The sequence below is a fragment of the Benincasa hispida genome, unplaced genomic scaffold (genome assembly GCF_009727055.1).
Source record: "Benincasa hispida cultivar B227 unplaced genomic scaffold, ASM972705v1 Contig684, whole genome shotgun sequence".
NCBI classification, from domain to species: domain Eukaryota; kingdom Viridiplantae; phylum Streptophyta; class Magnoliopsida; order Cucurbitales; family Cucurbitaceae; genus Benincasa; species Benincasa hispida.
Genome location: NW_024065028.1, coordinates 46128 through 61241, shown reverse-complemented (window position 1 = coordinate 61241; position 15114 = coordinate 46128). Strand labels below are relative to the sequence as shown.

The 15114-nt window shown below is 32.2% G+C and overlaps 1 protein-coding gene across 1 annotated transcript; it reads right to left on the bottom strand.

Annotated features, from left to right (window-relative positions):
* Window positions 1–11367: 11367 nt before the first annotated feature.
* LOC120069923 (putative disease resistance protein RGA3) lies at window positions 11368–14839 on the bottom strand. Its single transcript, XM_039021761.1, has one exon. It carries the CDS (start codon window positions 14659–14661, stop codon window positions 11368–11370), a length of 3294 nt encoding a protein of 1097 aa, XP_038877689.1. The 5' UTR covers window positions 14662–14839.
* Window positions 14840–15114: the final 275 nt, after the last annotated feature.

The window sequence follows — 15114 nt, the reverse complement described above, 5'->3', positions numbered from 1 at the left end:
GATCATGACTAACAAAGTGAATGTTATTCTTGAATGAATGAACATGCTTAGTAATGAATCATGCATTGAAAACAAAAATTAAGTCATATAGAAGGGAAAATGCCAAGATAATGATATTGGGTTTCTTAGAGAATAAAAAAGAATGGCGTAGAAATGTAATAGAACCTAATAGAGATATATTTAATCAAGATCATAAAATCCACATAACCCGAGCTCAGGTGCTCAAGGGTTCCAGACATGCAAAGATTGTTGGGGTTGATGCCTTAAATCTCATAGGGTTTTATAGTTTATAAACATTACTGAACAAACTAATTGTTTATTTAATAAAATATATGATATTTTATTCATTGTCTATAAAATATATGATATTTTAGTTGCTTTAACCACAAACCAATAAACTAACATCCAAGATTATCTTTGTAACTTAAACATGTATGTAGAGACATATGAGTGGATCATGTTTAAGTGGTAACCTAAATGATCTGTAGTAGATGGATAAGGTTGGGTATCTTATCCTTGTGACACTACGAATATGACCCATTTTGTAGGTGTTACAATTGTTGTAAAGTGCTACAAATGATCTAATCCCGATCATTCATGTATAGACATGTGAGTAGGGATATTCTATACAAAGGGGTTTGTATAAGACCGAACTACGAAATGTTTAGTTTCATTATATAACGTCGTTCATATAGAGACTTATATTTCACCAAGATGGCCGCAGGTAACATGACCTGAATCCTGAGTAAGTTGTGAACTCCTGCCTATGAGGGCGATCCTTTGATTTGTATGAGTGAGAGTGGTCAGAATGCCGACTCAACAAGCCTACCATCTGGGGGATTCGTTTGATTGGGGAGCTGGGAACACAACTATATAAAATTAAATTCACTCCTTCCCCGAGGCAAGGGTAAGTATATAAATTGCTCCCTTAAGGGTTGATTCCAAGTATTGAACAATGTGGCACCACACCCTCTCCTGGCCCGAGAGGGGTTTAGTCATAGTTGAACCATGATCTATTGTTTATTAGAGAGATCAGTTGTACTTAAGGAGTTAGATGTAACTATAGGGGCAAAATGGTAATTTGGCCTAGCTATATTTACGAGCAATTTGTGAAGGGTCATTGTATTGTTGATTGGTTATATCTAGTGGACACATAAATATATTTGTAGTGCGAAGAGTGCAGCTGTTGGTCTTTAGTGGAATGCTCGACAGTTAACGGATGGTGAATAATGTAATTAAAGAGTTCAATTAATTATTCATGTACCGTTGGAGCTTCAAGCTGTAGGTCCATGAGGTCCCCTTGGTAGCTCAGTAGGATTAGTTGAGAATCAGCTTTTGGATTCATTTGAATTGTTCAAATTAATAAAGGGATTTAATTGTATATGATATATTAAGTTATTTCAATTATATATGATATAATTGTCATAATATATTTGATACATTATAGCTTAATGGGAGGAAATAAATATTTGAATGAGATGCAAATAAAGTTTCTATGAATTGGATATTAAATGTCATATAAAAGAGAAAAGAAAGTATAGTTTATATTGTATGTGATACAATATTAAAACTATAGGTTATATGTTATATTTGATACAACATATAATTTAATATATATATATAATATGATAAGTTAGTTATCATATTTATATTTATATTATTATTATTTTAATAATAAGAAAGGGAGTTACAACTCCCTTCCCCTTCTTTTCTCTCCACCCACGTTAGTGGTAGTGGTTACTTTTGGCAAGTAGAAAAGAAAAAGTTCTTCTTCTTCTTGCTAAGGTTGTTGGACGATTTTGACAGAGTAAAAAAAAAAAAAAAACAACACAAGAGTTTTGTGGTTTTGAGTCTTTGAGAAAGTTCTCTAGCTTTCCTCCTCTACATTAAGTTTTCCCAAAATCCAAAATAGCCAGAGCCCACCACTCCTGGGTTCTCACCTTGAGAATACTAAGGAAACCTTCATGGTAGTGTTCAATCTTGTTCGAGGTTAATCTTGAATAAAGTTTTCAAGTTGTTCGTGATCTATTCGAAGGAAAACGTGAAGAAAGGTCTTCAAAGGTGAGGTTTCTTGAAACCCTTTCTAAAGCATGTTGTGATTTAGAATAAAATGCATATCTTGTTTATTATTTACTGTAAACTTTACATTCAATGAAAATGGAATGTGGTCGATCCGCTTCCGCTCAAGGTTCTCTCCCTGTTAGAGTTCCTTCAAAGATAACATTGCAAAATTTTTTTTTGTAAGACTCATTTTTTACGACCCTAAAAAAATATCAAGAACATTAATAATTTCAAAAGGACCTAACCATTTAAACTTAAGTTTTCCAGGCATCAATTGTATCTAGAATTGTAAAGCAATACTTTTTGTCCAATTTTGAAGTTCTTTCTTACCAATCCTTTGCCATGAATAAACTTGGTTTTCTCTTTATTGATCTTGGAGTTTTCATAAGCATTATGTCTTCTTCCAACTATGGTAATTCTACAAGTCTTTCCTCTCCAGCTTGGGGTAAATTCAAATTACATTATTTTACCGCCTAATACACCTTGTGTTCAACCTCAACGGGAAGCTTTTAAGTGTGAAGCGAGTAAGCGTGTATCGAGTAATCGAGTAAGCTTTTAAGCGTGAAGCTTTCAGGTGAACAGTGAGAACCGAGTAAGCGAGTAAGCTAGCAATCGAGCATCAAGTAAGATGCAATCAAGGATCGAGTATGACTTTGCAAACGCTGAAGCACTGGCTATTTAAGTATTTTCTTCTTGTTGCTGTTATAACGAAGTTGGTATTTTCTCTTCCAAAAGGAATTTCTTTGTAATCCTATTTTTTATTATCAGTAAATAAGATTGAGAGACCTTTCACAGCGAATGTAAATCTCACCCTGAGATTGAACCACTATAATTTTTGTGTTGATTGTTCTTTCTTCTCTTCCTCTTTTATTTTTTATTCAAGTACTTCCGCTGCATCATCACTGAGCTAAAAGTTTAGTAAGTATAGCTCAGGTCAACAAATTGAGAGGGAGATGTTTTGTTTCAATTTAAAGCTTACCTTCGAGCAAAAAAACCTACAAAGCTTCGGTGATATGTTTGGGGTGAAGGAAATCAAACTCGAGGATTTCCATGAGCAGCGGGAGGGATCGTTCCAAATTCCATTCAAATTGAACACAATCAATTACAGTCTAAAACAAAAACTAACAGGTCATACACAACAAGAAATTACAGCATGTTAAATGATGATATAAGGGATAGAGGATGCATACCTTTAAAGAAACATTCTTCATAAATCCCTCAATCAATCTACAACCGTCCAAGACAACCCTCGAAATCAACGTACAAAATACATCATGAACACAATGAATACCACGATCGGCCAACAGCTCCTCGAAACCAATCGAGTCCAACTCGATCCACGAATTGAGTGAGGACACCACCACAATGGTTACCTTGGTATTCTCGGTGTAAAAATCCGGGAGTTGTGGGCTCTGTCTGATCTTCGCTTGAGGAAGAGACTGGAGATCTACGATCGAGTAGATGATCGAGCATGTGAGAGATAATACACTATCTATCTTATAGAAGATATGCTCAATCATTTAGTAAACAACAACCTATCGTATAAACTAAGCCACTCGATCGTGTAGCTACGATCAACTGATGAACTATCGTATAGTCAACGATAAGTGATCGTTTAGTCTCTGCACAGCTATCGTTTAGTGAAACTCTTTCACTTGATAGCTTATCTGTGTGTAACTTTCCGAATGAAGTAACTTTCTCAAAAAATTAGGAAAAAATAATTTTTCTTTTATCTCACGGTTACCATAAAACCACCAATAACCCCCCACTCAATCGATTATTAGAAAAAAAAAGAGTCAATTATCATATAATTAATATATTATAAATAAATATGATAACCAACTTACCATATTATATTTATAACCTATAGTTTTAATATTTCATCTCATGAAACATATAAACCATAGTTCTTTTTATATTTTATGGTATTTAATGTAAATCATATTTATATTAGTTTCTCCATTTGATGTATCTCATATATCACAACAATTATATCATATATAATTGAATTTCCTCTTGTTAATTTGAACACTTCAAATCAACACCAAAATCTGATTCTCAACTTGAATCCATTGAACTACCAAGGGGACCTTATGGACCTGTAGCTTGAAGCTCCAATGGTACGTGAATAACTGACTAAACTCTTTAGTCACAAGATCCACCATTCGTTAACTACCGGATACTCCACTAAAGACCGACAGCTGCACTCTTCTCACTACAGATATATTTCTGTATCCATATCAACCAATCAACATTGTGATAACCCTCCACAGATCGCTCATAAGTACAACTGGGTTAATTTACCATTTTTCCCCTGTAGTTACATCTAACTCCTTAAGTACAACTGATTTCTCTAATGAACAATAAGTCATAGTCCTACTATGACTGGGTCCTCTCTTCCAAAGAGGGGATGTGGCCACTATGTTCAAGACCCGAAATCAGCCCTTAAGGGAACAATCTATCTACATACCCTTGCTTCGGGGAAGGACTGAATTCTATCTTGTGTAATTGAGTTCCCAGCATCTCAATCAAACAAATCCCCGAAAAGATAGGCTTGTTGAGTTGGCAATCTGGTCACTCTCACCCATACTAATCAAAGGACCGCCCTCAGAGGTAGGAGTTTCCAAAACACTCAGGATTAAGGTCATGTTACCTATGGTCGTTTTAGTGAGATGTAAGTCTCAATTATCAACAACATTATATAAATAGATGAATCATCTCGTGGTCCGGTCTTATACAAACTCTTTGTATAGGACACCCCCGCTCGCATGTCTCCACATGAATGATCAAGATCAGAACATCTGTAACAGTTTACAACACTTGTAAACATCAACAAAACGGGTCGTATCCGTATTGTCACCCAAATATGTAACCTTCCTTTATCCTTATACTACAGACCATTTAGGTTATTACTTAGGACATGATGCACTTGTATATCTCATATACATTGCTTAAGTTTACATACAATAACCATGGATCTTAATTTATTGGATATGAATAAATGCAAATAAAATAACTCTTATTTGATTGTACAAAATTTACAAACTACGAGACTACAGAAGAATTAGGACACCAATCTCAGAAGAAGGAGGTCGTTGTGGTCATTATTTCTAGTTTATGGGTGTTGCACCGTCATTGCTGGCCGATGGTTGGTGGCAGCCGTAGAAGAAGCGAATTCGAAAGTGGGTGTTCAACTCCTTCACGTACAAAAGAGGGGAAAAGAGTTAGGTCTAAGGCTCCTTGGGAAAATAAAAAAATGGAGAGGGAGGTTTTTTTTTTTTGTTTTAAAGATCTTGCTTAAAACGTCTTTCTCGTCGCTACATAATAATTCGTGACATTTAAAACATGAGTAGAAAATTAGGATTAACCTTGACATTTTTACATCAAGTATTGCGTCAGTGTGAAAAAATTTGGGAAAAATTCCCACCCTCCACCTTTTTTACATTTTCTTGATTTTTTTTCTTTAAAATTACCTATTAAAACTGAAAATGTCAAGAAATGTAGTTTTTCTTGAAGGGGAAAAAATGTTTTATGAAATAAAAGTGTTTAAAAAAAATTGGTTCTGAAATGCAATTCGAAGAAGAGACATATTTCTAAAATATTCGTGACCATTCATATATTCGTGTCTTCTTCGAATTGGTTATTTTTTTTTTTTTTAAAAAAAAACTATTCATTCATGAAACAATGTAATTCCATACAATGGTCATTTACTATTCATTCCAACAATAATCCCATAAATTGTAAGTTGACAATTTAAGATCAAAGAAAAATGAAAATATTGAGTATTTCTCAATGAATAATCTACATCAGGATAAGTAGTAGAACTTTGATCTTTCCCTAGTGAACATCAATCAAGTTTACTAAGTTAATCAATGGACTTGATGCCTTGAACTGTCAACCATTTTAGAGTAAATTAAGACAATTGAAGTAATACAATTTCTCATTATATCAAAGCTTGTTCTCATAACTATGTTTATTTTAGCCTTGAACATCGTCTGATCTCACGAGTGTTTTAGAGAATTCATTTTAAAATTATCTCACTCACATAGGTGATTCCTATAAAGAACATCGTATATACAGTTTTCGTAAATAATTATTTAACAACTTATAGAAATCATTAAATGCACAATGTTTACCCTAAAACCACACCTGCACTGTCTCATCATCCTTAGAATAGGTACAAAGAAAAAAAAAATTAACATAGTACTCACTAATTTATCCAGAGGTCAATTTGACCGTTGAACCTAGATCTTGAGATCTACAGTCAGTTAGGTCGGGTTGTCTCTCTAGTTAACTTTTTTAAAATTAGATTAGACTATAATCTCATTCTCTTTGAAGAACTTGCAATCAACTCCTAGTTAGGCCTTTTACAAGCAGGTCCACAATATTATTTTTTGATCTTATAAAGTAAATTGTGATAATTCCACTATAAAGTAGTTATCTAGTTGTATTAAGTCTTCGTCATATATGTCGAGACTTATTATTATTCACTAAGGAGGTATACTAAAATTTTGTATACAACTCAAACATATTCCAACCTCTTTTTAAATTGTTATCCAATATTCTAAATCTTAGATTATCATATTTGAATAGCCATTTTTTCTCAAATACCCCACAAATTTTAAGAACGTTTCAATCTTTCCATAATTCACAAGGAATTTCCTATATTTTCATATATGGAATTCTATATAAAAATATAATTAACCTTCAACCATGAGGAGACATATTCACGAAAGTTGTCTTATCCCGATTTTGGAATCAATCATTTTATAGATCAGAAAATTTCTGACTATAAATTTCATTGCTATGATATATCTTCTATCCTATATATCATTTTTCTTTAATGATTCCAAGAGCTTTTTGACAAATCCACCACTATACACATTATACAGTGTGTTATCTAGTCCACGTAAAATGTGGCTCTTGTATAAATATTTTGTATATGCTTCTATGTCTTAAGTGCAAGCAACTTTTCTTTGTTGGTTTCTCCTTCAATATTACAATAACAGTTTTTTTCCAAAAAAATTTGTCATATTCCACATTGCAAAGGCGAATGAACTTTCTTCTTGTCGTCATTTGAAATCATTACAGTTAAATTTCTCACAATTTTCCTTCATGATTTCCATCAAAATGTGGTACAATAATTTCGTATCGTTGATGATATTTTCTTGTGACCGATCACCCAAATATTTGTGAAACAAAGTAAATAACCTTACCAAATAAGTTCTCATAAAATAACATCAAATAAGGCAACAAAAAAAAAAAATTCGAGATATTATTCATTAAACATAAAACAACATGAAATATAAAGTTAGTGTAGAACGTCAAATAATGGTCAATTGCACATAGCTAAACGGTGAATGTATATATATATATAAAAAAATTATACTCCTCGCCCAAAAAACTGCTTTTTAGGTTGTTAAAACTAAAAAGAAATACACATCATGAGGGAAAAAATGGATATTTGAAATTGATAGTAGAATAAGAGAAAAATCTAAAAATATATTATATATTTAAAATATTTGTGAATATGAATGATCTGACTAGTCAATCTTTGATTTTTTTTTTTTTAATTTTCAATTTCGCTCTCCTTTGTGTTGTCACACCTTTTTTTTAGTTTTTTTATTTTTTTTATTTTCTTCGATTTTTGCTTCTTTTTTAAAAAAAATAAATTTTATTCTTTCCTTTATCTGATTTTGGCTTTTTTCTTTTATTTTTTTATTTTCTTTAATTTACTTCTTTTTTTCCTTTCTTTTTTATTTTATTTTATTTTTATTTTCTTTTCTTTCTTCATTTTTTTCTTATTCCTTATTCCTTATTTTTATTTTTATTTTCTTTCTTTTCTCCAATTTTTGCTTCTTCCCTTTTCTTTTTTTATTATTTTATTTTATTTTCTTTCTTTGATTTTCTGCTTGTTCTCTTTCTTTTTCTTTTTAAATTTTTCTTTCATTTCTCTGGTTTGCTTCTTTTTTTTCTATTTAATTTTCTTTTTCTTCATCAGTTTTTGCCTTTTCTCTTTCTCTTATTTTTAAAATTTTTCTTTCCTTTATTTGAATTTTCTTCTTCTTCTTTTTTCACAAGAATTATGAAGCTGAATTTCGTACCCAAGATTTGAAAGTTCTCAATTCATGAGTGACTTAACACCAACAAGTCAATTATCAAGTTTGATTATTATAACAAATAATAAATATAAGGGTAATTGCAATTAGTAGCTTTTTTAGGAATAATAACCAAGTGTATAACATCATTTTAAAAAAAATTACAAATATAGCCAAGTCTATGAACGATAAACTTCTATTATTGATAGACTCTTACCAGTGATATGGTTTATCACTGATAGACTCTTACCAGTGATATGATTTATCAACTCTTACCAGTGATATAATTTATCACTGATAGACTCCTACCAATAATATGGTCTATCACTGATAGACTATTTAAATTTGGTTATATTTGTAATTTTTTGCATTATGTTATATCTGCTAATACTTTGGTTCTAATGTCTATATTTGCAACTGCCCCTAAATATAAATAACAAATGAAAGTCTATTAGTGATAGTCACTAATATTTTCTATCATTGATAACTTAATCTTTGATTATATTTTCATAGTTAATAGCCACATATAGAAATCTATCATTGATAGCCAACTTAGTGAATTTAATTAATAAAGTTGAATCTTGAACTAAAATGTAAGTGAAATGCCTAGAAGTTATGACTAATGACATGTTTATCAGTGATAGAAGTTATCATCGAAAAGAAGCTGAACTTATAAATGTTTGGGAAGGACAAGAAAGAGGCAAAAAGGTATTCAGTGGTTATGATTGATAGAAGCTACTACTTATAACATGTTACCAGTGATAGAAGTCAATACTAATAGCAAATTATCAGTGATAGAAACTACCACTATAGCACGTTATTAGTGATAGAGAAATATAATTGATAGCATGATATCAGTGAGATCATTGATAGCATCTTATCAATGTTGTTTTCAGTGAAAGAAGCTATCACTCATAACCACAATATGAGTGATGTTAGTGATATCGGTGATAGAACTTAGGTGATATCTATATATCGAGTTTCTTTCAAAGATGATAACCAGTTATAGAAATCTATCATTGATAGCCTTAAGTGTTAATATTTTAAGGTTGATTCTAATTGATGAAAGTCTATCCGTGATAGCGATTGATAGCTGCTATCAGTAATAGCCATGATAAAAGATTATTAATGATAGCTACTGTGGTAATCAAAGTTATTGGTCTTCTTTCAAAGTTGATCACTATTTATAAATCAATCATTGATAGCCACTGATAGTCACTGCTAGCTTTAAGTATTGATATTTCAAGTTTGATTCCAATTAATGAAAGTGAATCAATAATAGCTACTGATAATTGATAGCAAATTAAAAACTAATATTTGAAGATTGTATTAATTTTTCTCAAATTGAAAGCTATCGCTAATAGCATCATCGATAGTAATTGATAAAAACTATCAGCGATAGCAACTGATAGCAGCTTTAAGTGGCTATCATTGATAGCTGCTATTAGTGATAGCTTTTAATTTGAGAAAATTGGGTAGAAGCGAGCAAAATGGTGACTAGGCATGATTTTTTTGGTCTTTTAACATTTTTTATCTATATATACAATTATTTTATCTGTGTATTACATATTCTATTATTTCGGACTTAAATTCTATTTATGCAACTATCCCAAAAAAATTTAGAAAATAATTGAAAAAACTAAACTTCAGCGAGAGCCTTAGACATTTGCAGTTTTGAAAGCCCATTGATAATATGCAAACTATACTCGCAAATGTGAGTTTGGAACGTAGAGGAGAAAGCAAATTAAATGAGAAAAGTGGCATGAACGAGGAGGAATCATGACAAACAAAATACAGTAATGTCACTCTCCCAACAATTTTTCAGTACTAAACCAACCAAGCCAGAGCCTTTCTTTAAGATTTGTATCATACATAATAATAGAAAACGAAATCAACTCCAATTGCATCATGTATCATAAGCACTTTTCTCTCGCATCAAAGTGGGTATCTATTTTGATAAAACTATACAGAAGATCGTGCAGTTTATTAAATTTTTTAGTATGAACAATTATAACATGAAATAATTTTTAAAAATTATACATATACATAGTTCAACAATTTCAATATCCTTTCAAACCACAAAAACAATGGTGCAACACAATCATTATATATCTATTAATATATATATATATATATCCTTCAAAGCTAGGATATTGTGCAGTAATATATCGGTTTCTATCCTTTGGTGCATATGGATCGTAAGAAACAGAAGAATTTTCCAAGATGTGAACAAACATTAAAATCATTTGTGGGATGATGTTTTATTGATGCGACCCTTTGGAGTTCTAAATCTCCTTTGTTTTGTTATTAGGATGCTTCTTCTATAGTCCTTAACTGGAAGGTGTTTTTATAGCTCTTGCCCCTACTGTTTCCTCTTTTGGCTTGAGTTATCCTCTAGCTAACTCTTTGTATATAACTCTTCATGTTGAATGGAAAAAACACTATTCACAATGGGGTATTCAGATGAGGGTGTCAAGGAGGTGTTAATTTAGTTGTGATGTCTCGGTGCATCCCCTAATCTCTCTCTCCTCTAGTATATTGTTATAAAAAAAATGCCATTAGAAGATAATCAAAATATTTCTCACTTGTGACATTGAGTGGCGGATCCATAATTTTGTTTGAGGGGAAGGGACTTTACTTATAATTCAATAAAAATAATTTATAAGCAAGACATTCTAAAAATTTGAAATTAAATGACTTTTGTATAACACAATTGTCCTCTACAACATTTCATATCATGAAATTGATGCATAAATAAAAGAATAAAATGAAAAAAAAAAAAAAAAAAAAAAACTAAAACTTAAAATAAGAATTACTTAAACTAAATGTATAGAAGTAATTGAAACTTGAAAAATGAATATATATTGATCATCTACGAAACCTTTCATGGACTACCATAAAGAAAATGACATAAACAAGCCAACTCGCTGTTCAACAGAACCCACAACAACATAATTAGTGTAGTTAAAAATATATCAATCAAATCTAAAGTATTGCCAATATAAGTCTATCAAAGATAAAGTCTATCATCGATAGATTTTATTATATTTACAATTTTTTAATAATGTTGCTATACACTAATTAATTATTAGGTCTAAAAATACTACCAATTACAATTACTCGAAAAATTGTTGGAATGTTATGAACACATATTGTTGGAAGATGAAGTCCACTCCTGATTGCCTTCCCCAACTAAATGATAAGGGCCTTAGTACGGAATGTTATGAACATACATTCCTGGAAGATGAGAAAGTTTAGCCCTCTCCTGATCGCCTTCCCCAACTAGTAGTTTTGGACATCTAAACACCACCAAATTCTCTAATTTGGTAAGGTGTAATATGGCCTCTCTTGAAGGTAATTCTTTCAAATTTTTGCATTCAAAGAAATGCAATGTTCTCAAAGATGTAAGGTTTCCTAACCAATCTGGCAGAGTTTCAATGCCATCAAAATTTGAAATTACCAGAACATTCAAGTTAGTGAAGTGCTGAAATTGAGGAAGTTGGGTTGTTGCATCATCACTTGACTCATCATCAATCAACTCAAGTTTAACAAGCTGAGTAGGCAAGTGTCTAAAGGAACTGAACTCATAATTCTGCATGCATCCACCAATTCTCAAAATTTTCAAGTTAGTGAGGTACTGAAGTTGTTGGGGAAGTTGGGTTGTTGTTGCATTATCACTTGACCCATAGTCATTCAACTCAAGTTCAACAAGCTGAGAAGACAAGTGTATGAAGGAACTAAACTCATAATTATGCAATTGTCCACTAATTCTTAAAATTTTCAAGTTAGTGAGCTTACCTAATCCCTCTGGCAATCTTTTCAACCCATTAATGTCTAAATGATATAAGTTGTAAAAATTTTGCACATTTAGCATCAAATTAGAACACTGAAAGATGCCCAAATATTCAATGGAGTGGCAACCTTCTAACCCACTTGGCAATTTTGCTAATTGACCACATCCAGAAATATGAAGCTTTTTTAGACATCCAAAGAGATTTGATGAAACAACCGTTGATTCATCCCATTGCTCTAGCTTCTTCATCCCATAAATATGAAGTTCCTTTAACTGAGGAAAAGCAAAAGAATTTCTCAGCTGGTTGGAGTCAATTCCATAAAACTCATTTCCTATACTTTTCACACTAACCATGGACCGAATCAAAAGTTTTTTCAAGTTGGGCAACTGTCCAAGCATTGGAAGCATTACACACCTTTCACATTTATACAGATCTACCTCAACTAAGTTTTGAACAAAAATATTATTAGGAAAAACTTTCCCTTTAAAGCCATTAATTTCCAATGATTGTAGATTTTTGTGTGGTTGAAGTCCTTCCAACACTCGTACGTGATCATCTTCATAATATTCTCCTCTGTTATAAAGGCCAACAAACCATTTGAGGATTAGATGACGTAAATTTTTCTTTTCCACCAATTTTGCAGCAATAGCTTCCTCTTTATTTTGCACTTTCTCCAGATTTGTTATAATTAGTGTACCTTTGAGGTTTTTCAATGGTCCAAGCTCTTCTATTTTATAGGCCTTCCCAAGTCCAACTACAAATTCAGACAATGTTTGAAGATGAATCAAGTTGCCCATATGTGAAGCCATTTGTTTCATATCAAATTTTTTTTGAAATTCTAAATGTCTCAGATTAACCAATTTTCTCAGATTTTTCGGTAGATCACTTCCAATATATCCAAACTTTAACGTTTGTAAATTATAAAGTGAAGAAAGAGATTCTTGAGAAAGCTGGTTTACAGAACATTTTGAAATATCAAGATATCTCAAATGTATTAACTTGTCCATAATAATCGACAAGTTATTAGTCTCAAAAGAATTCAACACTAAAACTCGCAAGCAATTTATGTTGGCCTGAATCTTATGAGGAGTCTCTTCATTATTGCAAATTAATGCACGCAACGTTCTAGCACTTTTTCCACTCCAATTATTAGGATTTGATGCCTTCTTTTGATGATTTGAAACCATACAAGCAATATCATGTATTAGATCATGCATCTTAAAGGTAACAATTCTCCCATTCTCATCCTTATCGACATCTTGAAATAAGGAACGAGACAATAAGAAGTTGAAGTACTCTTCTCCTATATCCTCCATTATCAAGTTCTCTCTTTCTTCTTGGGGTTGAATAAATCCTTGTGCTATCCACATTTGAATTAGTTCATCTTTCTTAAAGTTATAATCTTGAGGAAAATTTGAGCAGTAAGCAAAACATTGCTTCAAAGTAAGAAGTGGTAGAGAATCCACACTTAATCTTAATATGGACAAAACAAAAGCTTCGTCCTCCTTTAAAATGTTTCTTGTAATGCTTTCAACTTTTGTCATCCACCTCTCGTAATGATCTCCTTCAAATTTGAGTGCCCCTCCTAAAACTTTCGCAACGAGTGGTACACCACCTATTTTTCTAACCAGCATATTTTTCATAATCTTAAAGTTTGAATTCATTGGCAGCTGACTTGCATTCGCACATTTTTCAAACAACGACCAGCAATTATCATCAGATAATGTTTGTAGATGATGAATGGAAACTGTCTTCACCATGGTTGCCACTTCCACATTCCTTGTGGTCACCATAATACTATTTCCAGATTTCCCAGCAATTTGTTTCAAATAGCCATTCAACTCATCCCACAAATCATTCTCTTTCTCCCAAACATCGTCAAGCACAAGAAAATACTTTTTGCTTTGCATCTCCTTTCGGAGCCTCTGAAGCAAGGCCTCCTTAGAGTTCAAACCACTACTAGAATTCGTTAAGCTTTGAAAGATTGCTTCCAAAATTTTCATGACAATAAATGGTTTAGAAACACAAACCCATATAGTTTGATCAAAATGACCTTTAATGGCATCATGATTGAAGACCATCTTGGCCAAAGTTGTTTTCCCAAGACCACCCATTCCAACAATGGATATCATAGACATATCATGTTCATTGCTAGAGTCGATCACCAATTTCAGTATCTCTAAAACTTCATCCTCCCTTCCTACAACTTCAAAGTCAAGAATTGAGGTTGTCTCTCGAATCTGTTGTAGAGCAACCTCTATTTCAGTGGCAGATTCCTCACCAACTAGTCCTAAAGGACTTGCCTCACAATAATGTTTGTGTAAAGCAGCAGTAATTTTCTTCATCTTGTTGGCCATCTTGAGACGAAACAAAAAGGAATTTTTGGATGGTGAGATGGAATCACGTACTTTTTTGAATTTCCCAGTTTGTTCCCCAGTTCGTCGAAGATCTTCATAACGAAGTTCATCCAGTAGATCATCGGCTTCATAAACAATATCTTGAAGATCTTCCACCCATAGCCTCACAGCATGATGGTGTAATTTCTTTTTGTTAATGTCTGCTAAGATTGTTTCAGCTTTGAGTAACCACTTCTTCAACTGGAACTCCTCTTTCTCCAAGCCCCATGCCACACCAATTTGTTCTGCTCCAAATTTCACAATCTTCTTCAAAATTTCCTGAACAGCAAACGTCCATAGAAATTCAGCCATGTTTCTCTGTTTTTGTGTCGTTTGATTTCCAAAACTTCAATGGCAAATGATATGATGAAGAGGAAATGGAAAAGTCTAAGATGTCGTTTGATTTCTCTGTTTTTATTTCTTTGAATAATAAAATAAAACAAAATGAAAATATTGTGTACCAAACTAATGGTTTGTTGGTCAGTCAATTTTTCAATTTAAAATTTTAAGTCAAGTCGTCTCGTTCCAACTCTCCTCCAGCAAAGCAACATCCACAATTTTTTTATTTTTATTTTTATTTTATTTTCAGTCGTTTCGTTTCAATCGCTTTATTTCAGGCTCCGATTTTTTTTTGTTACCATTGACTAAAGCTCCCAAATCACCAAAACTCAATGTCAAAGGGTAAGCTTGGTACAATATTCATTTAATTTTAACAAAATATATATTTTTGGTCCTTAATTTTTTGTTCCGATTTCTATTTGTTTT

Excerpts from the sequence above, each read along its gene's own strand:
- LOC120069923 (XM_039021761.1), bottom strand. The coding sequence starts at position 14,661 with ATGGCTGAATTTCTATGGACGTTTGCTGTTCAGGAAATTTTGAAGAAG.